At 35.4% G+C, this 26,041-nt stretch overlaps 1 protein-coding gene across 14 annotated transcripts in view; it reads right to left on the bottom strand.

Annotated features, from left to right (window-relative positions):
* The window catches only part of NAALADL2 (N-acetylated alpha-linked acidic dipeptidase like 2), a 1,340,454-nt gene that overhangs the window by 738,468 nt on the left and 575,945 nt on the right, over window positions 1-26,041 (bottom strand). Inside the window, exon 1 of one of the 14 annotated variants that reach the window (XM_023260389.2) lies at window positions 6,319-7,153. The exons of the other annotated variants lie outside the window; for them this stretch is intronic. Within the exon in view, the coding sequence (XP_023116157.1) occupies window positions 6,319-6,334 (16 nt within the window). The 5' untranslated portion in view covers window positions 6,335-7,153. Of the gene's footprint in view, window positions 1-6,318; window positions 7,154-26,041 lie in introns of those variants that run through there. 14 annotated transcript variants of the gene reach the window in all.

Here is a 26,041-nt window from a genome sequence, read left to right on the forward strand (position 1 = left end):
ATTCTGCAAGCTCCCAGGGGAACTCCAAACTGTTGATCTTAGGACTTTGATTACAAGGTGATTTTTTTTTTTCTTTTTCATTCCCATCATAACACGCTCTATACCCTAGAAATTAAGAGATTCAGTTCACTTCTCCATCTCTGGAAACCTCAGGAAGCATATTTTTCTTTTTTGCACATTTTTAATTTGACAGTTTTTATTGCAAATTTAAATAATTATAGAGCTATAATTTCCAATCAATTGTATATATTGGCATAAAACAGATCCCCTTCTATTTTAAATGGAATCTAAATACAAGAGTAATATGATAGTGACTGTCATCCATTTAGAAGTTAATTGCCATGCTCTACCTTTTTTAAAGTTTATTTGTTTTTATTTTGAGAGAGACAGAGACAGCGCAAGTGGGAGAGCGGCACAGAGAGAGGGAGAAAGGGAATTCCAAGCAGACGCCACGTCACCAGCACAGAGCCCCATTTGAGGAACCAACTCCCAAAACCATGAGGCCATGACCTGAGCTGAAACCAAGAATCTGACCCTTAACCAACTGAGCCACCCAGGCACCACTGACATACTCTTCTTTAACAGCAATTTTATGGTTCAATTCACTCCTTTTTCCATGACACTTCTGTAATTTTTTTAAGTATAATTCACATACGGTTCATCTGTTTAAGTGTGCAATTCAGAGAATGTTTAGTACATTCACAAAGTTGTACAATTCTCTCAGAACATTTTTTTCAACCCCAAAGAAATGCCTCACCCATGAGCAGTTACCTCCCATCCATCACCCTTTTTTTTTTGTTTCTCCTTTAATGTTTATAAAGATGATGTCATCTGTGAATACAGCTTTACTGTTTCCTTACCAATCAGAATGTCTTTTGTTTTTCATGCTTAGTTGTTCTGGCTAAAACCTCCAGTACAATGCTAAATTGAAATGGTGACAGGGGACATTCTGGTCTCTGTCTGGATCTTAGGGAAAGAGCATGCAGTCTGTCATCATTAAGCATATTAGCTGTGGGTTTTTCATAGATATTCTTTATCAGGTGGAGGAAGTTCCCTCTTATTCCTAATTTATTGAATATTGTTATCATGAAGAAGTGTTAAATTTCATCAAATGAAGTTTTTCTCCATCTATCGAGATGATCATGTATTGTCTTTTATTCTATTAATGTGGTACATTACATGTATTCATTTTCAAATATTGAACCAACCTTACATTCCTTGGATAAATCCCACTTGGTCATGGAGTTTAATCTTTATTTTTAAGTTTGTTTACATATTCTCTACACCTGACATGGGGCTCAAACTCACAACCTTGAAAATCAAGAGTGGCATCCTCTTCCGACTGAACCAGCCAAGTGTCCCGAATCCTTATTTTATGTCACTGGATTTAGTTTGCCAGCATTTTGTTGAGGATGTTTGCATCTATATTCATAAAGGATATTTTTTTTTCTTTTATTGTCTTGGAATGGTTTTTAAATCATGGAATGAGTAGAGAATTACTCCCTCTCCTAGTATTTTTTGGAAGACTTTGTAAAGGGTTGGTGTTGTCTTCTTTAAAGATTTGTTAGAGGGGCGCCTGGGTGGCTCAGTCGGTTAGGCGGCCGACTTTGGCTCAGGTCATGATCTCGCGGTCCGTGAGTTTGAGCCCCGCGTCAGGCTCTGTGCTGACAGCTCAGAGCCTGAAGCCTGTTTCAGATTCTGTGTCTCCCTCTCTCTGACCCTCCACCGTTCATGCTCTGTCTCTCTCTGTCTCAAAAATAAATAAATGTTAAAAAAAAAAAAAAAAAAAAAGATTTGTTAGAATTCTCCAGTGATCAGGACCTAGGCTGTTCTTAGAGGAAAGTTTTTCTGATTAATTCTATCCTTTCTTTTTTTTTTTTTTAATTTTTTTAATGTTTATTTATTTTGAGAGAGAGACAGAGTGTGAGTAGGGGAGGGGCAGAGAGAGAGAGAGGGAGACACAGAATCTAAAGCAAGCTCCAGGCTCTGAGCTGTCAGCACAGAGTCAGATGTGGGGCTTGAACCCATGAACTGTGAGATCGTGACCTGAGCCGAAGTCAGACGCTTAACCTATTGAGCCACCCAGGCACCCCATCAATATCTTTATTTCTTATATGTCTGTTCTAATTTTCAAGTTCTTCTTGAGTCAGTTCTAGTAGTTGTCTAAGAATTTGTCTACTTATCTAATTTTTAAATATACAATTGTCATAATATTACCTAATAATCCTTTTCATTCAATAATGTCTATAGTAATGCCCCCTCTTTCATTCCTGATTTAGTAATTTGAATTTATTCCCTTCTTTTAGTGGTCAGTCTAGCTAAAAGTTTATCAATTTTGCTGATCTTTTGTTTAATTGGTTTTACCTATTATTTTTCTAATCTCTATTTTCATTTATTTTCACTCTAATTTCTTTATTGTTTATATCTTTCTTTCTGCTTGCTTGGGTTTAGTTTGCTCTTTTGTTTTTCTAGTTTCTTAAAGTGGAAGGTTAAGGTTTTGATTTGATATTGTCTTTGTCTAAGAAGGTATTTACAGCTATGAATTTCCCTCTGAGCACTAGTTTCACTGCATCTCATACATTTTGGTGTGTTGTGTTTTCACTTTCATTCATCTCAAAGTATTTTCTAATTTCCCTGTGATTAACTCATTGATCTATTGGTTATCTATTTTCACATATTTGTGTATTTCTCCAAATGCCTTTTTTAATCAATTTATAATTTCATTCTGTTATAGTCAGCATATTTTGTATGATTTCAATCCTTCTAAATTCACTGAGACTTTTTCTTTTCCTTTTTTAATTATTATAATTATAATTATAATTATATATATATGTATATATATATATATATATTTTTTTTTTTTGCCTAACATACGATCTGTTTTAGAAAATGCTTCAGGGGTGCCTGGGTGGCTCAGTTGGTTAAGCATCCAACTCTTGGTTTCAGCTCAGCTTGCAGTTCATGGGTTTAAGCCCTGAATTGGGTTCCACACTGACAGTGCAGAGTCTGACTGGGATTCTGTCTTTCTCTCTCTCTCTGAACCCTCTCCTGCTCATCATGTTCTCTCTCTCAAATAAATATAAACAAACAAATGTTAAAAAAAAATGAAAATGTTTCCCGTGCCTTTTAAAAGAATGCATATTCTGTTGGTGTTTTGTAGAGTGTTCTTTGATGTCTATAAAATCTAAGTGACTGATAGTATTCAAGCCTTCTTTTTACTTATTGATCTGGTTAGTTGTATGCATTATTCAAAGAGGGGTACTAAGGTCTCCAACTATTACAGTTATCTATTTTTCCCTTAGTTCTGTCAGTTTAGTTCACATATTTTGTTAAGTATACATGTTTATAATTGTTAGGTCTTCTTAACAGATTGACCCTTTTATCATTATAAAATGTCCTTTGTTAGTAACAATAGTTTTTGCTTTAACATGTATTTATATGCTACTACATACAATTCTTTTTTGGTTACTCTTTACATAAAACATAACTTACATCCCTTACATCCAACTTGTGTCTCTGTATCTTTGAACCTAAAGTATGTCTTTTGTAGACAGCTTATACTTGGTGTATTTTTTAAAACTCTATTTTGTCAATCTCTAACTAACTGATAATCAGGTATGCCTCAAATCTGACATTTTTTTCTATTTGCTTTCTATATATTATATGTCTTTTTGTTCCTTTGTTCTTTCATTTTTACTTTATTTGTGGTAATAAATATGTTAGTGGAATAATGGAATTTTCAGATATCGTAATCATTTTCAATCTTTGCCATATATATCACTTTACATGATAAGAGGGACTGTGCTGGTGTGATTGAAGTTAACTTGTCGATGAAGATGGTATGCTCTGGCTTCTACTTGCTACTTAAGGTAAAAAAAAAAAAAAACAAGAGGAAAGAAAAGAATTGTTAAACAAAAAATAAGCAGGCCTTGATGATTTGGGGAATTATCAAGCAAATCTGGTTGCAAATACATCTAAAATTAAGAAATATACTGTTAAGAAAGCATGTTTTAGAGAAAAAGCCAAGGATGTAGCTACATGATGTTTTGGCTAATACCCTGTACCTTAGAATGATCTAAATTTTTTTTTCTTTTCATATCTTATAATTTTTATTGAAAACAGAGTATTTTAAATCATATAATGTGGCAACTTTGGAAAACTGTGTTTGTTGCTGTTTTATTAATGATTTTCTTAATTTATAAAGTCTGTATTCTTTACCATCTTCCACTGAAGTTTCTGCTTGGTCAGCTTAGTGGTCATCTAATGATCATGAAGAGATTCTCTTAAATGCCTAGAAGCAACATATTCCCCAGACTTAGCCAAGGGGCTGTATGTGCATGTCTGGGTATGTCTTTAATTCTCAGGCAGGCAGTTTACAGTATTGCCTTAACTTTCACTTCCTGTTTTAATAGAAACTCAATGTCAGCTAGAAGTGAGAGGTGATTCTTAGATCTTCTGGGGACATTCACATAGTTTTACACATGTGCATAGCCTTCTAAGCTTCCCCAAGCCCCCAATAAGCATCTCATTCCCCAGATTTTCTTTTTAATTTATTTTGGTCAGTTTCTTGTCTCCCCAAACCTCATTACTTTCTTGGGCAGCTTTGATATGAAATAATTGTCACTGATTGTTTACGAACAATACCCCAGGAGAAAAGTTTGTTTGCACTAAGCAAGCTCTAAATGCAGTTAAAAAACCCCAAAAAACAAACAAAAAAAAAGCCAAGCCTTGGTAATGTAGGTTTCTAGGATGACCAGAAAGGCCAAATAACAATTCTCTGAGAATGTTGTTTTGGCGGCTCCAAAACAAGTTTTTCCCCTTCCTTGACTGCTAGAGTGCTGGCTTTCATTGTGGTCACAGGGCTGACAGTTTTAAGGCTACCACAGTACTGGAAAAAGAAGGATGAAAATAGGCCAAAGCTAAAATGTCACAAAAGTTGCTGCCTTTACTGAAATTCATGTTTTTGTTTGTTTTTTTTTTTTTTTGAATAATGTTCCTTGGATTGTTGCAAGTCTTTAGATATTTTCAGAGTTCTGAAAAAGTTGATTTTGACATTGTTCTTACTGTTTTTATAGAGAAACAAACAAGGATAATAGATCTCTGCTAGTCAAATTGCTATCCAAGGACCAACAACATGACATTGCCTGGATTCTGTTAGGAATTTAGAATCTCAAGCCCTGATTCAAATCTACTAGGTCAGAATCTGCATTTAAACAAATTCCCCCGGGTACTATATGCACATGAAAGAAGCACTGACCTAGAGAACAAAAAATAACTCTTAGAAATCACCTTAAAATGTTTTGAAATGATACTGTGTATCCCCACCTATCGAAAGAGCAGGATTGTAAAAACTGAATCGGAGAATAAACATTACTTTTTGAAGACTAAAAATTATGACTTCCAAAAATGAAAAAAATTAAAGGATAGACAAATTATTGCATAAAAGATACTTGAGTTTCACATATTTCTGCACATCTTGTGAAGCAAGGCACTGACTATGGTCGGTTTTGGACTATCATTTCAAGGATATTTGAATAGCAAGAAGCCTTAGAAAACAGTTATAGTGTTTCCTTCCATAGCGAAAGGCAGGTTTGTTTATGACCTTGGAAGAGAGAGATGGTGTTCGCCTCTTAAGCCAAGATTCCAGTTCTTTTAGCTGAGGGATTCTCTCTTACAATGTTGGAACAGTCACTCCACTGGACTTACAAGCAATGGAAAGGACACAAATATATTGATGCCCTTGATACCTATTATGCTGTGAGTAATACATGTCTTTGTCTCTAGTGCAAATGGCTCATATATTCCATCAGTATCCATGAAATTGTGGAAGGCCAACTTGTTAGTCGTCAAGTAGGTTAAAATCTCAGACAATTCACAGATTTGAAAATAATAAAATGGACACTGGTAAAGACCAAACTAGTAACCTAAAGAGAAATTTAAAAAAAGGAGATATCCCCATATCTTAGAAAAAAATGATAATGAAAGACTATATAAAAGGAAGTTAGGGATGCCTGGGTGGCTCAGTCGGTTAAGCATCCGACTTTGGATCAGGTTATGATCTTGTGGTTCGTGAGTCTGAGCCCTGTATCAGGTTGTGTGCTGACAGTTCAGAGCCTAGAGCCTGCTTCAGATTCTGTATCTCCCTCTCTCTCTGCCCCTCCCCGACTCACACTCTGTATCTCTCTCTCTCAAAAATAAATAAACATTACATTTTTCTAAATAATAAAAAAAAATAAAAGAAAGTTAAAAGACCTCCCAAATTTAATATGAATATTAGGAGATAACAAGAACGATGGAGAAGAAAAAACATGAACTTACTGAAAAGGGCATGCATATCTTCAGATGGCAATATACATGGGAAGTGCTTTGCAGTATGAACATAAGACTCATGTGGCTGGAAAATTTCAGAAGTGCAGAGAAAATTCTAAAGGCTTTCATGGAAATTTTTTTTTCTACAAAGGAACAAAACCCAATTATTAGAGGTCTTAGCAAAGATTTATGTTGGAAGATAACGTCATCAGGGTTAGAGTTGGATGAAATAAAATATAAACTGAGAAATCTAAAAATATTTAAAACATCAGCCTATTATGAAGGGAAAATCAAATCTTTAAACATTAACAACAACAACAACAACAACAACAACAAATTTTGAAAGTTTACCCCCTGATTTTATGTGAGTAGAATCCCTCAAGGAAAAACTCCACCAAACTAAAAATAAACTTTAACAAAGAGCAGAATTTGGTCTGTAAGAAGCAGTAACAATTAAGTAAGACCGAGAATCAAAAGATGCTAGAAAGAAATTAAAATATGTTAGACTTTGATACATTTAGGATTCTCTATCAACATTCTTTCATGGATCCAATCAACCTACATGGTCCTACAAAAAACAGCAATTATACGCATCATATTGTAAAGTCTCTTTACAAGTTTTCAAGAGTTGAACTCACAAAACCAATTGCACCTATAAAAAATTATCTAAAATGATACAGGCATAATACCTTCTAATTTTACATCAACACATTCTTAGAAACCAAAAATATCTAAAGCTATCTTGCAGTAGATACATTCCTTTTAAACTGCCAACAATCTATTTGTTACTTGGAACACTGTCAACAATTGAAACTAGAATTTCATCCCTTCATAAATGCTCAAAGAGATTAGATTTTATGTTCTAAAAGTTACAAGTGATGAACACATGCAACTATTTTCTAGGCTTCAGATTATATGGACATCCATTAAACAGAGTTTTTTTTGTGGCAGCTCAAAACTCTCGTGATTAAGGACTCACCACGGAGATAACAGTCAGAGTGTCTCCTTGCAAAAACATGGTATAGATAAGAAGTGTGTTTATGGCCTGAATATTCTAACAAAGATGAAGTGACCACAGGTGCAACACAAACATCAAAACAGTAGGATGGTCTGGAGAGGAACGACCGAGAGATTGCTTTCTACTAATTCTTATCATCTCTAACATTTGATTCCTGTTCAAGATCTAATACTGAGCCTAAAATAGATAGAAAAACAAAACTCTCTTTGGAGAAACTGTAAAAATATAATGCTTTCCATACCACTATTTCATATGTACTACATGTGTACATAAAACTGGGAAGAAATGAAGGGAACATCTAACCAAAGCTACAATGTCATTGGGTAAATATGTTAAGGAAATGCATGGAAACCACATTTCTAAGCATACTTATCTCATGTATTTAAAAAATCTGTTTGTGGGGCTCCTGGGTTAAGCATCCAACTCTTGACTTTAGCTCAGGTCATGATCTCATGATTTGTGAGATCAAGCCCCACACAGGGTTTGCAGAGCCTATTTGGGATTCTCTCCCTACCTCTCTGCTCCTTCCGTGCACCCACTCTGTCTCTAAACAAGCAAACAAACAAACAAACAAACAAACAAACAAACTTAAAAAAAAAGGGATGCTTGCCTGAGTGTCATCTTTGACAATAGGATAGTAGGACTCACAAAGAAAATGAATTACAACTCTGGCCCTGATATTGACTTCTGATAATCTTAAAGACCTGAAAGCTTTGTATAGTTGACTCTTTAGAGAGTGTTTACAGAAGAAGGAAAAGCTGCTCTAAAGAAAATTTTAAGTCATTTTGCAAACATACATTCCTAAAAACAGCAAACATCGAACCTGGTTTCCTCAACCTCCAGATAGAGAATGTACATTTCCTTATACATCAACATCTTAGAGACACCAATAGTGTTAACTACACTGGATAGATACATCTTGAAAAATGTTGAGGATAAGAAGCGCCAAATGAAAAAGAGTAGACTCCAAAATGTTGTTAACAATAATGTATTACAGACACCAGACCTAGAAAACATAGCATCAGCATGAAAAGTGGATTTTCAGACTGAAAAGTGCTATATCCACGATATGCAAACTATCGATAATAATGTATGCCAAGAGGCAGTCACAGAAAATAAGGCCATGGCATGAATAAAAAGCAACTTTTCAGGCTGACAGAAAAATTAAGGCAGGAAAGAAAGAATGAATAAAAATGTATTGTAAATATGCAGAGGCATGCAGACACTGTATCTACAGTTACTTGGTGTATGCCCAGGCATCAACATTTCCTGGGCCCTGCGTTGATACATGTTTTTTAATATGGGATTCTGCATATCTTAGTGCAGAATTAATATTGCATATCGGGGAAAAAACAGAAGAATGAACACCCTTCACAGAGACTGAATATTATATTGTGGACTTGCCTATAAAAGTATGATAAAGGACTTTATAAAGAAGCAGCTTCATTTTTTCTATATAACTTCACCATTGACAAAACAGTTCCAAGTTTATTATCTCAATTGATCCCTGAAATAATACACTATGGTAGACTGAAAGAGAAAGGCAGGTCTTCTGATTCTAGCATTTGTCTCTACATCATGCTGACACTCTGAGGAATCTGTGCTCATAAGTATGCTGCCATAATGTTAAAAATATTTTAGGATGAAAAAAAAAGAAGTATTTTAGGATAGATGAAATTACATGTCTAGCTTTTTTTTTTATGTTTGTTTATTTTTAAGAGAGACAGAGTGTGCATGGGGGAGGGGCAGAGAGACAGGGAGACACGGAAATCTGAAGCAGGCTCCAGACTCTGAGCTGTCAGCACAGAGTCCGACACGGGGCTTGAACCCATGAATCGTGAGATCATGACCTGAGCCGAAGTCAGATGCTTAACTGATTGAGCCACGCAGGTACCCCTAGCTTTCCCCCCCAAAATATTGAGTGTTCATTTTATAGTAAGTCCTCTGCTAAATGATGGAAATATAAGGAAAAAACAAACAAACAAAAAAACCCCACAAAACATGGTCTTGTTCTCATGAATATCCCAGATAAGTTGAAAGAGAAACAATTACATTATTCTACTAATTAAAAGATTTCTGAGGTTTGGTATTTGGATGGACAATAGGGCAGTTGATTCAAAAATGGTACAATGGGGAAAGAGAAGTTTGGAAACAAATGATTACAAATTCAGACTTGTATGTTATGTTAACTTAGGAGTCTCTGAAACATACAAATAGAAATGTTAAACAGGCAAATCGGCATAGGTTTAGAGCTCATGAGAGAGATGGAGGCTAGGACTGTGTCCTGCATATGTGCGTGCATGCAGGAGCATATGCACATGCAGACACTCAAATGTGGGCATCTTTTTATAAATGTAAGAGCTACATAACCTTTGTAAAGCAAAATTAAGAAGTCTGTATTGTCAATACAGAGTGTTAAGTATAATGTTGCACAAATTTATTCAACTCTAAACTAAAGGAATTAAAGAATGCATGAATAGGGGCACCTGGGTGGCTTAGTGGATTAGGTGTCTGATTTCGGCTCAGGTAATGATCTTGAGGTTTGAGGGTTCCAGCCCCACACAGGGCTGTGAGCTGACAGCTCAGAGCCTGGAGCCTGCTTTGAATTCTCTGTCTCCCTCTTTTTCTGTCCCTCCCCTTCTTGTGCTCTCTCTCTCAAAAATAAATAAACTTTAAAAAAGTTGTTAAAGAATGTATGAATAAATGAAAGAACAAGAAGGTATGTATATATACCAAAGACACGTTTATTTAAATGAAAGTGGTACTGGAAGATGGAATATGGCTTTCCTGCTCTACAATAAATGCTAAGTACTTGGTAAACACTTCACAAATAGAACTGTCAGTAGTTAGAATGCCATGAACTCTCTTCTGCTTCAACTCTCCCATAAGTTAAAAACTAGCAAAATAAGAGTAAATGGTCAAAATACTCCAGCACAAAGAATACAAAACAGAACAGCATGTTACCTGTTTTTTTTTTTTACGATTCATGACATTCAAATATAAAAGTCTCCATGAAAAATATGCCACCTTTAAAATGAAAAGCCTAAGAGCCCTACAAATTCCCTCAAATAATTATAAATAATATACTAAAAGACATCTGGGTAAAAAAGAAATTTTTTTTCTTTCTTTAAAACCAATGACCAAGGTTTTCCTTAGCCAAGTAAAAAGACTGTTCCTCACCCATAACTGCATGTGATCTCACCATGCGATTAATTCAACTACTAGAAAGTTGTTTGTTTTGACTAGGTAGCATATTGCAATCACCCATGGATAGAATCGCCATATGTTCTGATTTGGACAGTCCCAATTTATACCTATGGTCTCAACACAATTGTAAATACCACACTTTCACTTTCAAACAGTGTCCAAGTTTGCACAATAAATTATTTGATCATCATATATGTGAAACTTAAAAAAAAAAAATAAAGTCTTCAGTTCCTAAATTTTGATATTATCAGCCATTTGTCATTTAGTTTGAGACACTGTCCATGAGTGTTTCTGATATGTACCTAGTTAAGAACCACTGATCAAACGTTCCTCAAAACTTATTAGAAATAAAAAACAAAACAAAACAAAAAACAGTGACAGATGTGTAAATATTGAGTTTGCAGCAATCACAAAGACAATCTGGTGGCCAGTCTAAATGTGAATTTTTTATGACATCTTCATGAATGTTTAGCTTTGAATATACACAAGGGGTTTTACCTCATCAAATATCTAAAAAGGAATGTGTGAATACTGTGTCAGGTATGACTAGATAGATGGTATACTGGACATAATAATATGGTTCAAACAATAAACTTATGCCTTAGGCAGGTCTTACCTAAACTGTCAGTGAACTTACTTTTCCTTATTTTATTTTCTCAATATAGAGGCAATTAAAATAATTTCATGTAAACATTATTAATATTTTTATTCTTTAAAGTATTGTTTTAGAATAAGTTTTCCAAGAATATAAATATGCAAATTTTATTTAGTATCCTCCTCATTAAATCCTTAAAAAAAAAAAACTAAGTATTTCACATCATGTTTCTGTTTAGAGATGCTATCCTAATATTTATTGGCTTTTGCTGTGAACAAAAATCATGACAACGAAAACCTCTTGACTGCTTTCTCCTCATCTGAGAACAGCCTTTTCCTTAAGAAGAATCTACATATTCTGTTTATCATTGGTTCAGGGTTAACAGGGGAAGCCAAGAAAGGCTTTCCTTTGACTTTTCATTCTCCCTGTCTTCCTTAGGTTGTTCCTCCCAGGCAGCCAAAGCTTCATTCATTTGAACAATGATTCTGATTTGGTAGCTCTGTCCATCACCCCAAAGGGCTTTGCAGGCCTTCATATGGAGACCCCGGCTTGCTTAACCAAACTCTTTGTTGACCCACACAAACACCACTGCTTGGTCACCCCTTACTTAGGGCTAGGGCATGCATACCAGCATACCGTCTACCTTGGAAGGGCCAACCTAGGATAGATGCTTCAATGGGATGTAGAAGCAGGCATGAGGTAACTTGGGCAAGGAATTCCAGGCTCAGGTTCCCATAGAGCTTGGTCTTGGGGTGGGAGAACTGCATGGGCCCAATTTTAGGCGAATCACTTGGCCATGGTGCCCTGGTAACCTTGCACATCTTTACACGGGCCACGCAGGCAAGCCTTAACCCTGGCTGATAGAAGTCTTGGTAAAATGCCCTGTGATTCTTGGGAAAACATAAGAGTATAGGTGGCTTCTGAGGAGATACTACCAGGTCATCTCCTTTCCATCTCTCTATCTACCAGGGATGCTGCCATGAGATGATTTCTTACCATGTTCTGGGTTCTGCTGAGTTATAAAGCTTTCTCTCCCCACAACCCCTACACTTAGGGCCACAGCTGCAGACTATAAACTGCTTGGCTTCAGCATGGAAGGAGCATCTCAGCAACAAGGTGCCCCAACACTTACGTGGCTTCATCCTATCACCCAGGCCCTTTGGTTTTAGTGTTGTCCTGGGGGAAGGCATATGAGGAGCTGACACCTCGGTTCATCTTGCTTTTGTTATGTAAGTAATAAACTGTCTGAATCTGAAAGAAAGTTTGCTGTTTCTTGCCTTGCTGTCTCTTTCAGTCTTGTTGACTCCATGGTGAGGAGTGTGGCTAGAGGAAGCTAGAGCAGGGTCCTGGTGTGGGACCACTATTGTCCAGTCTCAGAAAGTACTGCCGGCCAGGTGCACATAGAGATGGCAGCCTTGAATGAATGAGAATGAGTGACTGTGTGTGGATCCCATTCAGAAAGAGAACTGAGGAGACAGCACAACTTATGGGCAGGAAAAAATGAAAGTTATTGTTGTTGTTGTTGTTGAACAGCAAGCCAAGGAAGGCTGGAAGAGAATGGTTTGCAAAATAGGATATTGGCCAGTAGGAGTGTTAGGGAAATATATACTATAACACAAGAAAATACTTATATTTTTAAATATTTACTATTATTTATTTTTTAGAAAGAGAGAGCATGAGTGGGGAAAGACTGAGAAAGAGGGGGACAGAGGATCTGAAGTGGGCTCCGCACTGACAGCAGAAAGCCTGATGTGGGGTTCAAACCCACAAACTGAACTGTGAGATCATGACCTGAGCTGAAGTCAACACATAACCAACTGAGCCACCCAGGCATCCCGTGAGAAAATACTTTTAAAAGGGTTAAAACAAACAAAGAAACAAGTTGCATAAGAGTATGCCCTTTGTGGTCCTGATTTTGTAAAACAAAGCAACCAAAAGCACAGATTGGAAGTCAGTACATTTTTTTAACATTCTACACTGTCAAATGAGCATAATTACATTTATAATTAGAAGATAAATATAAAATGGGTCAGTATAAAAGTGGCATTTAAAATGGTCAGAAGATACACTAAAGTAAGAGAAAGATAAACAGGTAATGTTTAGACAAAATGTTGAAAGCTAATTTAGAGGCATGTTGATTCTAATTAAGATTTTTAACATTTACTTAGACGGGTGCATTTTACCATAAATGAAGTAAAAAATAAACTGAAAGAATTTATATGCTTTTCAAATTTCTGACCTAGTGAAATTGTTGAATATCCTCTCATCTTTTAATTACCTTCCCCTTTGTGTAGGGCCATCCACTTTACCTGCCCCATCTAAGCAAGTTAAAGGCATTTATTCTTGAATGTTGGTAAGCAAAGCACATGCTGGAAGACATGAGGGAGTTTCTTAAAATGTAGATGTTTGAGGGGTGGCTGGGTGGCTCAGTTGGTTAAGCTTCCAACTCTTGATTTCAGCTCAGATCATGATCTCATGGTTCATGGGATCAAGCCCGCATCTGGCTCTACACTGACAGTGCAGAGACTGCTTGGGATTCTCTCTCTCCCTCTTTCTTTGCCGCTCTCCTCCCCTCCACAAGCTTGTGCACTCTCGCGCTCTTTCTCTTTCAATATAAATAAACATGAATAAAAATTATTTTAAAAATGTAGATGCTTGAGCTGTACCTTAGAAACTCGAGTATGGTCAGTCTGTAGTGGAACCTAGGAATCTGCATTTCCAATAAGTTTCCCAAAAGATTGTGATACTGGAGATCTAGGAAACATACTTGGAAAGATTTTGAATGAACAGAAAAACCCTAATTAAACATGAATATACATAATTCTACACCTCTGTTTAACCAAATGTCTAAATTTTTTGAGGCCATATACCTCTAACCAGCATATATACTAGTTTCTTCATACTCTGACATTAATTACTCATTGCTATACTCATGTAAAAACAAACCCCTTTTAAAATTTATTTTCCTGCTAAAGGGAAATAACAGCCTAGGGAATCTGTAAACCACATACACCTCTCTTAATGAGTCTTGATGCTTATTGGGCTACTTTTACAAACAGAAAACTATTGTACCTCTCTTGAGTGTTGAGGCAGGAAAAAAGGCTCAGTTAATAAATTTTGACCTCCTTAACCCCAGTCCCAGTCCCTCCAAATCTGTTCTTAATCTCAATCACTTTCCTACACTCTGACTTGCTGACTGGCTGACTTTGGAGTGGACTTACATATGACCACTATTTCTCCATTTTGAAAATTTTCTTCATCCTTCACTTACCAACACACATATCAAAGTTCATCTCCACTTAAAGCTATTTTAAGGTCTATTTTCTTCTTAAAAGTTGCCTATCTACCAACTCACACTTATTTCTCCTATATCTGAACTCTACTGCATTTAACAACAACTGACATATGCATAGGTCATGCAGCATGTATGTACTCAAGTAGACAACCATTCTATATATCCCTCATACCCTTCATTTATTATGACTTTATTATCTAGTCAATTAACTATTTAACAATCGCTTAAGCACCTATCATGTGCCAGAAAGTTTTCTAGGTACTAAGAACACAGCAGTAAACAAAGCACCCAAGGAGCCTATATTCTAAAGAGAGAAGACAGACATTAAACAAAGAAATACATCCAATATAGTAATAATGTATATTATAACTAACACTTACTGAATGCCTACTAATGCCGGCTATTGTTCCAAGAGTTTTATGTTAACTCACAACCATTTAAGAGGTAGGCATTATTATTTCCATTTTATAGGTAAGGAACCCAGACACAGAAAGTTTCACGAAACAAGAGGGTGAGACAATATTTAATTCTAGACAGTCTGGTTCTAGCATTCACAACCTTAAATCTTCACCATGCCTTGCCATCAGTAATAAAAATATGTGCTATGAAGAATAAAGTACAGTGAGTGGGATAGAAAGTAATGGATAAAGTTGTTCAGGTAGGGCCTCCCTGATGATATTTGAACAGGTACCAGAAATAAAGTGGAGGGCCTGGCCCTGGGGATAAACAATTCTCATTAGGATAACAAGGGCAAAATTTCTGAAGTGGAGTTATGTTTGGCATCATGACCATTCACCAAGTTAGGTTTCATTTCAAATTTAGTAAAAAAGGACTGAGCTACATTTGACTTAACAAGGAACTTGTATTCAGCTAGAACAATGAAGATGCACATGTGTTGTACATTAAAAAGCTATTGTGGCTTGAATACAAAGTACGAAGCTGTGGGGTCGTAGAAGATCAAGTCCAAGTCTGAGAAGTAGAAGAGGAATGACAGGATATGACTTTAGTTTTAAAAGGAAAATCTTCATTTCTCTGTGGAGAGTAGACTAAATAGCAGCAAGAATAACACCAGGAGACAAATTAGATCATTTCAATAGCTGAGGAGAGGTTATTAAGGGTGGTAAAGGCAAAAGCATTAAGATGAAATCAGATCCTAAATAAATTTGGGAAGGGAAACCAAAGTGCTTTGCTTATGGGTTGGATGTGGTATGGGAAAAAGTATATTAAAGATGGTCCACAGTTTGCACAGAGAACCAAGAAAAATGGAATATTCTGAAGTGGAGAACACCATAGGAGGAATAGGTACAGCTGTAGATGGTGAGGTGGTGAGGCTTTGTAAGTCTGAGATACTATCAGACATCCAAGTGGTATTGTCAGATAAGTATCTGGAAAAGAAAAAGAACACTCCTGTAAAAAGGCAAAGGCCCAGTATTAAAAAGAAAAAAAAAAAATTCTGGCTGTTGGTTAGATGATTGGATTATATCCTATTGGTATCTACGATGGAAGTTCCACGTGGGTGATATCTGTACCTTGATACCATAAGGTGGCGATGATTTGTTTAGTAAAAACTTGGTATACTGTAGACATTCTTAAACAATGAGAAATAAAATTCTTCATATAAGAAGCAAAACACAGGGGTACCTGGGTGACTCAGTCAGTTAAGCATCCAACTCTTGGTTTTGGCTCAGGTCATAATCTCACAGTTCATGAGTTTGAGCCCCTCATCAAATTCCATGCTGTTAGTGTGGAGCCTGCTTGGGATTCTTTCCCTCTCTCTCTCTCTGCCCCTCCTCCGCTCATACACACACTCTCTCTCTCAAAGTAAACAAACTTTTTTTTTTTTTTTTAAGAATTAAAAGCCCCTGGGGCGCCTGGGTGGCGCAGTCTCAGTCGGTTAAGCGTCCGACTTCAGCCAGGTCACGATCTCGCGGTCTGTGAGTTCGAGCCCCGCGTCAGGCTCTGGGCTGATGGCTCAGAGCCTGGAGCCTGCTTCCGAATCTCTGTCTCCTTCTCTCTCTGCCCCTCCCCCATTCATGCTCTGTCTCTCTCTGTCTCAAAAATAAATAAATGTTAAAAAAAAAAAATTAAAAAAAAAAAAGAATTAAAAGCCCAAATTTACTCAGAATTTAATAGAATGCTCACTCTATGGATATTATTAGTACATGTATTTGTGAGAAATTATTAGTATTTGTAGGATATAGCAAAAAAATATAGAGATAAATTAATATCAGTATAAAATGACATTTCAGGGGCACCTGGGTGGCTCAGTCAGTTAAGCATCCAACTCTTGATTTCATCTCAGCTCATGGTCTCATAGTTCATGGGATTGATCCGCTGACAGCAGGGACCCTGCATGGAATTCTCTCTCTCCCTCTCTTTTGGCCCCTCCCATGCTTACACTCTCTCAAAATAAATAAATAAATAGACATTAAAAAAATAATTTTAAAAAATGACATTTCATTTAAAGCTTAATGGATTAATTTTGTTTTAATGTATTTATTCATCTTATGTGATTTATAACTATTTAAAATTATATTAATTTGGTGGAATTTTTGAAGTTATTAAAATTACATATTTGGATAATACTGATATGGAAAATATGAATATATTTATTGAAAAATTAGGACATAAAAATATAAGAAAATAGAATGGAAAAATATTAACAATCATTACCTCTAGTTTCTGGGAACCTAGGAAATTCTGTATTTTATTCTTTATATATTTCAATACTTTTCAAATTTAGTACAGTGAATTTTTATTACTTCTGTAATGGAGGGGAAGCACAATATGTATATTGTGCTTTAACTATTTCAATTCCATTAACTATTCACACACGATTATTTAATTCATTGGAAAAACTAAATACATTCGAAAAATATAGTGGCTTGCTAATAGTAAACTCAGCAAGTTTATTCTTTCTTAAGGATTTGTGTACTACTAAAGATTTCCCTTTAAGTGTCTTAAACCTAATTTACAAAGTTATTCAGAATTTACAAACTAATTTTGCAAATTCTACACAGTGCTAATTGTAAATCAATAACTCTCCGCTTAAAGGAAGTAGAAGCAGCTTGTTTTAACTCTTTGCTTTGCCCTTGGGAATGTGGAAACTAAAATCCCATCAAATCTGTCCTAAGGGCTTTTAAACTAGCTTTTATTCTTGGCTCCTATTTTATCATTTACTAATCTACATGATACATAACAAAACTGTCAAAGTAAGCACCTATATTTCAGATAGGTCATTTGCCTCACTGTGAAATGCATTTAGAGGAAACAAACCCAAGATTAAAAACATAACACTAGAATGTATTTTAATTTTCAGGAAAGCAACAAAATTTTTATATAAGCAACTTGTTCATAAAGGTAATACCTGTAATAGAAAACTTAATGGACTGAAGTACCATTCTCCTTAAAGGCACATTTTTAAATCAGAGGGAAGCATAGCTAGCAGCAAACATCTTATTAAACAACAAGTGTGCAAATGTGAAAGGCAGAGCCTCTAGGGCCATGTTAATTATCTCAGGGTCAGAGGCATTAAGAAGACTGTCTGGCAGTTTCTAAGGCAGTCAGATGGCAATGCCAACACACAAGCCTCCCCAAGGTCTTGCAGTTACAGCACTGTCATATTTCAAATGACAGGTAATACTTATGAACATGCCGACACTAACCTCCTCAATTATAGTCAATGTCAAGGTTTTACAACTGGAGGAACTACTAATTTCTAATATATATATATATATATATATATATATATATATATATATATATATATATAGCCTGACAAAAAGTACTTTATAAAAATAAGTGTTTAAAGTACCTACTGCAAAATGCTAAAGAGATCTTGGAATGCTCACACAAAGATTCTTTGGGTGTTTTTCCTCTTGGGGAAAAACATACATTTTCTTTTATAATGCAGATCACTTTTCTGACATTTATAGTGTAAGGAAACCTCAGTGCAATTCGATGGGTCTGAATTCCATTCTCCTTGGTTATAGTGACATTTTATCACAAGTTATTCCCAGTCAGATCTATCTCATTTTTCAGTATAACCACATTATCCTATTAAAATACAAATGTATAGGTGTGGTGTTATTTCATCAAGCTCCATTTTTTCCTACTTTTTACTAGAATGGCATTTTTCAGTGGGTTTGCATATATTTGCAGTTGATGTGCTAGCTCTGTCAACACCTACTATTTCTAGTTTTTCTTTTACCTATAAACCTACCAATAGACCACAGAGTCACTTAGATATCAGTGTATGTTTTTAGTAAACCTCTCATGGTATGACATTTGACCCAAAACCAGAAGTCTCACTCAGGATCAAGCTTAGTATCCCACCTTTTAAAATCACAAGAATATGTCTAAGAGATTAAGTTCTAGTGAGAATTTTAGCTTTACCTGGATGGAGATTGTTAAGGGAAGCAGTTCAGCAAATGCGAGAGACATGGGAGAATGAAACAGACCCATGATCTATGGGTCTGGAAGGTCAGCCAAGGAGGCTGAACTATGAACAAAAGTTTTAAAGCTGTGGATTAGTAGCTCTTCCACTAGACATCTTTCATCCTTCATAAAACTTTCTCAATCATGGGTTCATGGATCATCAGTAAGCTTCACTAAATGGGGGCAGTTTGAAATTACATGCAAATTTCAATTTTATATGCATACCTATATTTTTCTGGAGATAATATAATATCAATCTACTTCTTAAAGAAATCTATAACACTCAGATTTTAAACCGTTAAAATATACACTCTACGGAAAATTTTATTCCCCAAAATATCCATGTATAGATGGAACACATAGAAACAACTTCAGCTCAGGTCATGATCTCACAGATTGTGAATGTGAGCCCCACGTTGGGCTCTGTGCTGACAGCTCAGAGCCTGGAGCCTCCTTTGAATTCTGTGTCTCCCTCTCTCTCTGCCCCTCCCCCACTCATGTTCTGTCTCTCAAAAATAAACGTTAAAAAAATAAAGAAAAACAAAAAAGAAACACACTGAAGGAAAAGATTTGTTTAAGAATCAGCTAAGTTTTAATTTGCAAGTAATAGAATATTTTTATTTTCCAAATTCTGTTTGACAAAGAAGAGTTGGAATACTTAAGTATACTCATTTAGATTCTGAATATATGTTTATATGTATTTTGATATTTGTCTTATGAATTTAATACTATTTAGGGGATACCATCAACATATTTTTTAGTCACTTAGGAGACACGTTAATTGCTTTAAATGTATACAAATGTTTACAGGGCGCCTGAGTGGCTCAATTGGTTAAGCATCAGACGCAGGTTTTGGCTCAGGTCATGATCTCATAGTTTCGTGAATTAAAGCCCCATGTCAAGCTCTGTGTTGACGCTGCCGAGCCTGTGTGAGATTCTCACTCCCTGTCTCTGCCCCTCCCAGGTCACTGTCTTTCCCAAAAAGAAATAAACTTTAAATGTATAAAAATATTTAGACCATAGGGAAAACATAACTTCTGAGATAGAATTTTCAGAAAAATATTTAATAATATTTACTTATTAACACATTTAGAATGTGTGAAACTTTGGCTGTATTAATGTACCTCATATAATTATGTCAGATCCTTAAAAAAAAAAAACGCAAAATGAGCTTCCAAATTCGGTTCTGTCAAGGACATGTCAGGAATCTTAGTCCTCATTTTGATTCCATGTCAAATGTTTAACGATCATACTTAGGTATGTATTTAGAGATTTTAATATTTTCGAGTAACAGTCTAACAAAAAAGAGGGAAATTATTAAATCATAACAGTATACTTACTATTTTTGGTATCAGTGTTTCTACTGTGTGATACATGTTTCAGACCAACTTTCCCTCAGAGTAAAAGATGCTTTTAAGTGTTTTGGTTTGTTGAAGCAGAAGGAATCAGTGACTCAAACATATCAAAAAAGAGGATGAAGAACACCTCGCCTTGTTTACTTTTGATTGGCATAGGAAACCTTTTACTCTGTTAAGTGATAGCTGTTCTACTTTGCTGATACAGAGCAGCTCACATCTGGATTGCAAAGTTTCTGAAGGTTAATTTCAGCTTCTAGCTAAAAGGGCCTTGTTTGTATCGACTTACATGGCCTTCTTACAGGCGAATAATTCCAGATACAATTTTAGGTCAGTTCCATCTAGATACTAGAAAAAAAGCCCTTAAAGACAAACAAATGGAAGCCACTTTTCTGTAGGTGTTCAAAACAAATGTCTGCTCTGACCTGAAAACTTAAAAAGCAACCTTTTGCCATTTCAAGGTATTGCACATGAGCCTGGGTCACTGCCGAAAATACGAAATTCTAGGTAAGGGCAAGAAAATTACTCTCAACCTGTGTTTTATATGTATCTCTTTTTTGGGGAATGGCAGGGATAAAAAAAATACACTGTATTAAGACCATGGTAACTCTCAAAGGCATATATCTTCTATTGATGGAATAAAGATAAATAGTGAAGGCAAAGAATTTGGGGCAAAACATTTTAAATGCTCATTATTCTAATCAAGAATTCACACTGTCTCACCAGGGTTATCAGCTAGATTTTTATTATCATTTAAGCATCTAGTCACATGGACTTTTTTTTAATTAATAATTTATTTTTTAAATTTATATCCAAGTTAGTTAGCATATGGTGTAACAATGATTTCAGGAATAGATTCCTTAATGCCCCTTTACCCATTTATAAGTGAACTAATTATATAATAAAATCACACTTATTTTTGTTGTTAATAGTTCTGATTTGGTACAGAATTTGTGGGAAGATGTGTTTGTAGTTGCAACTGGAATGCAATATTGGAAGTCATACACTATTTCTCCACTAATCCTGCTTCAGATCTGTAGACATTTAAGTAGTTACTGGTGTGCAACTTCATTTTTCACTTTAGGACTCAGTTGGCACCAACTTTAATTATTTATTAGATATATTTGTACCTGCTATAATTAAAGGCATCACACATTAAATCAACAAATAAAGCTTTAGTGTCGTGGAGGAGTGGGATGTATTTGTGTGTGTGCGTGCGTGTGTGTGTGTGTGTGTGCGTGTGTGTGTGTGTGCGTGTGTGTGTGCGTGCACGCATGTGAATGTGAATGTGTGTGTGAACAGAGAAAGATTATTTCTTGAGGAAATAATACACAAATTCAAACCCTCCAAATCCATCCATTTATCCTTCACTGAAGTAAATGACAGAGACAATGCTTAAGTGTGGAGGTTCCTACTGCAAGTGTTGCTATACACAGAGGATCCGTTAACCTAGGGACAGAGCAAGACTGAAGGCTGAATCCTGCAGAAATGATCGGCATTCTCCCAAGTTTTCAAAACAAACCACTGGAATCTCTTTAGATGTGCTCCCTAGTGCACCATAGTTGCCTCTACTCCTTATCGATGCATATCTAGCCTATTTGGTTACTTAATCTGCCTAGAGTCTGAGGATATTGGAACTTGGTACTTTTCTAGGCAGTTTTTTCCCCTTACTTTAAACCACAGATGCCTTTCCATCTCTAACAGGAAGATACTGCTTCCCACTGGGTCAGGAACTTGAACGTTCCAACCTCCTGTGCACTTGTGGCTAAATATTTATTTCTCATCTATTCCTCAGAAATTTCACCGGCCTCCAAAGTACATGAGGATGTTACAGAATATGTTTAGAAGTATGTATTTTCTCATCAATATTCCCTGGAAGTTTATAAGCATGTGTAATCTGCAGAATCAAGACTTTCTTCAGCACAGATTAATTTTTCAATTGTTAATTTAAAAATTATTTGTTAGAATGGGTAAAAAGGGATAAAAAGTCAAGATGAAGAGATGGTTGACAGACTCGAATTTCTCCCTAAACCCTTCAGATATTATATTTTCCTCATAAAAGAAATATTTGTAGAGTTTTCTTTTTTTTTTTTTGAAATCTTATGCACTCAGAATTTATGATCCCTTCATTTATGTGTTTGAAGATGTTCGCATCACATGTTGGAAATATATACAGCTGAACAACATGGGGATTAGGGGTGCCCACCACTGTGCAATTGAAAATATTTTGACTTCTCCAAAATTTAACTACTAACATCCTCCTGTTGATAGGAAGCCTTACCATTAAGAGTCAATTAACATATGTTTTATATGTTATATGTATTAGACTATATTCTTATGATAAAGTAAGGAAAATAATGAGGAAAATGCAGTTACAGTACCATATTTATTGTCTTCTTTAAAAATTTTATCTGTAAGAGAGAGTGCATGTATGAGTGGGGGAGAGGGGCAGAAGGAGAAAAAGAGAGAACTCCAAGCAGGCTCCACATTCAGTACAGAGCCTGGTGTAGGACTCCATCTCACGACCATCAGATCACGACCTGAGCTGAAATCAAAAGTCAGACACTCAACTGGCTGAGCCACACAGGCACTCCATACAGCACCATATTTATTTTTTAGAAAGCCACATAGAAGTGGACCAATGAAGTTTAAACCTATATTGTTGAGGTTTAATTTGTACTTACAAAATTTTTGAAGGTTTTCACAATAAAAATGAACTTTAAGTACCACATTCCATGTAGCATACACTGTGACCTTTTGGGTACATGTTATCTCTCTGTGACTGATAAGGAAACAGAACCAAATCACATGATGTGGTGAAGATCACATGGTTAGGATGTGGAAAAACTGAGATTCATACATAATTGATTGTAAATGTGATTCTCTCAGCCAGCTATTATCCCGTCTCATCATTTAATAGTTTTTCAGTGGGTAGTGCTGTCCAATCTTATCCATCATTGACACAAGATAAAATACATACATATAAAAATACTTCTCATATGTTCTGTTCAACTCTGGACATGAAAAACCTCATTGTAACCTAGATTTGAGTGCACATATTTTGCTACCCTCCATTGGAGAGACTCTAACACAATTTTAAAAGCAAGACACCAGATTATAGGTTAGAGTATTTAGAATAAAAAGCAATCATTACTACCAAACTAAAAGAGTGAGAATCTGATTCAAATTCAGTTTTTGAAATACAGCATTTTAGTTATATAACTTAAATCATCTCAAAAGATAACAGATGCTTTTAGACACCTCATTTTCTCTCATTTTTATACCTAATAAACATTTTTATACATGAAATGCTATTTGTATGCCTGGCGTGGGTGGCAATACTACCCTCAGACTCATCTCCTTTATTGTTGTGTATCACTTAGAATCTCAGCAACCCCATTAGATCACCTGATCTTCTGCAATGTATACGTGTTGCTCTGACAACTGAAAGCCGCTCTCCTCTGCTAGAGTATATGCAATTTTGCCAACTGATCTTCAGCTTATTAAAAAGTAAAACTGCAAAAAAAAAATAAGGTTACTGTTCTTTTTTCACTCTAAAATCTTTTTCTCTCGTACTACTTCAGTCTTAGCTTTTTTAAGTTTGTCTCTTTCATTATAATAGAACCCAATAATTTGCTGAGAAAATGAAAAAAATTTACCCATAAGCCATTTGATTTTTCTCATCTCTCTTATCTATGACTTCTAATAAAATTTAATCACTATAAAAAAATTGTCTTTTTAAGACATCATTCGGGCATGGTGCCTGGCTGGCTGAATCAGGAGAGCATATGACACTTGATCTTGGGGTTGTAAGCTTGAGCACCAGGTTGGATGGAGATACTACTTAAAAGTAAAATTAAAAAAAAAAATCTATCAGGTATTTCCTATTTCAGGTTATTAGACAAAAAATATCCATTTTGTCCTTTTTTCAATTTAGTAGTCCATTCCTTGATGCCATTTGGTAATTGTTTCTTTTTTTTCTTCCTATACTTGAGTTTTTGTTGTTGTTGTTGTTTTTTAATGTTTATTTATTTGAGAGGGAGAGAAAGAGCAAGTGTGAGCAGGGCAGGGGCAGAGAAGAGAAAGGAGAGAGAGAGAATCTCAAACAGGCTCCATGCTGTCAGCCCAGAGCCCAATGTGGAGCTGGATTTCATGCACCCGTTAGATCATGACCTGAGCCAAAATCAAGAGTCTAACGCTTAACTGACTGAGCTACGCAGTTGCTCCTATTACTAGGGTTTTTGAGACTCTACAAAGCAGAGATTTTTATAACCATACATAGATAGTCATCATAGAGGACTTGGGCAATAAAGTTTCTCACACAAATTGGTCAGTTTAATATTATATAAATATGTATTTATATTTAACTTATACATATTCTATATTTTATAGTAGTATGTGGTTTGTAAAAATCATACATATTATTTAACTTCAGCTTCACAAACTTATGTGACAGGGCAGGTATTATTATCCTCATGTTTGTATAGGGGAACAAAACTGGAGGAAAGAAGAATATAGTCGTTTATATTAATGTAACCAAAAAATGATGGAAATGTTTTCTGATGTTAAGGAATCTTCTCACTGCTATCTCATAGTCTCACAGATTTGATAGTCTCCAAGTGGTGTTACCTTTACCAGGTAAACTTCATATACCTAATATTGTATTACAAACCCCTGTCAATGAACTAGCTAAGATAAATTATAGTTAGGAGAAATGCAAAGAGATATGAAACTAAACTCAAAACTAAGAAATCTGAGTTTTGTCCCTCAAGAAAGCTGTAATACCAGAAAGTACCATATTCTGTCCACAGAACCTTTATCTCTTGTTGGATCACATTGTCTTGCATTCTTACACAAAATTTTCCATTTTTATCACTGATGTCAAGAGGCAAACACATTTGTCACAAACTTATTTTAGTGTAGGATAACTATTATATAATCTAGCATTCTGCAGGGTGAGGTCTAAAGTATTTCTAAAATTTTGTGCCAGAAAAAAGTAAGAAATTGATGTTTTCTACTTTTTTTTAATGTTTATTTATTTCTGAGAGAGAGACAGACAGAGTGTGAGTGAGGGAGGGTCGGAGAGAGAGGGAGACACAGAATCCAAAGTAGATTCCAGGATCTGAGCTTTCAGCATAGAGCCTGATGCAGGGTTCAAACCCACAAACCGTGAGATCATGACCTGAGTCAAAGTCAGACACTTAACTAACTGAGCCGCCCAGGCGTCCCATCTACTTTCTGATAATAAAAGATCTGTAGCCAATGATGTTTCTTATTTTCTTAGGGCCAAGAGGAAGCTCCAAGTCATATTAGTTTCTCAATTACAAAACTATTAAGTTTGATAAGATTAAGTACGATAGACATACTTTCTTCCTTTCTTACTAGTGTCTTTTCTTTCCTATTAGATGAATGCTATTTATAAGATACTCCAATAATTTTCAGGAAAAATGGGGCATGAATTTAAATATGAAAATTATACTATAATAATGGAAAGTCAATATATTTGAAATTTCAAAATATTTTGTATATTTTGTGTATATATGTATATATATTTATATATATATACATACATACATTTTATTCTGAATAGAGACGTGGGTGTATATGTAAATATATATGTATGTATATGTATATATTTATATATACATGCACATACATTCATACATACATTTTATTCTGAATAGATAGAGTTTTATAATTGGAGTGCTGATTTGCATGCTTAAGGTTGGGAAATTATATTTGCATTCTATTAACTCCCAAGTTCCCAGACTGGTATCTGGTACATGGAAACCATTCAAAGCAACACATCTGTTGATTATTTTTAT

The sequence above is a fragment of the Felis catus genome, chromosome C2 (assembly GCF_018350175.1).
Source record: "Felis catus isolate Fca126 chromosome C2, F.catus_Fca126_mat1.0, whole genome shotgun sequence".
In the NCBI taxonomy this organism is placed as follows: Eukaryota; Metazoa; Chordata; class Mammalia; order Carnivora; family Felidae; genus Felis; species Felis catus.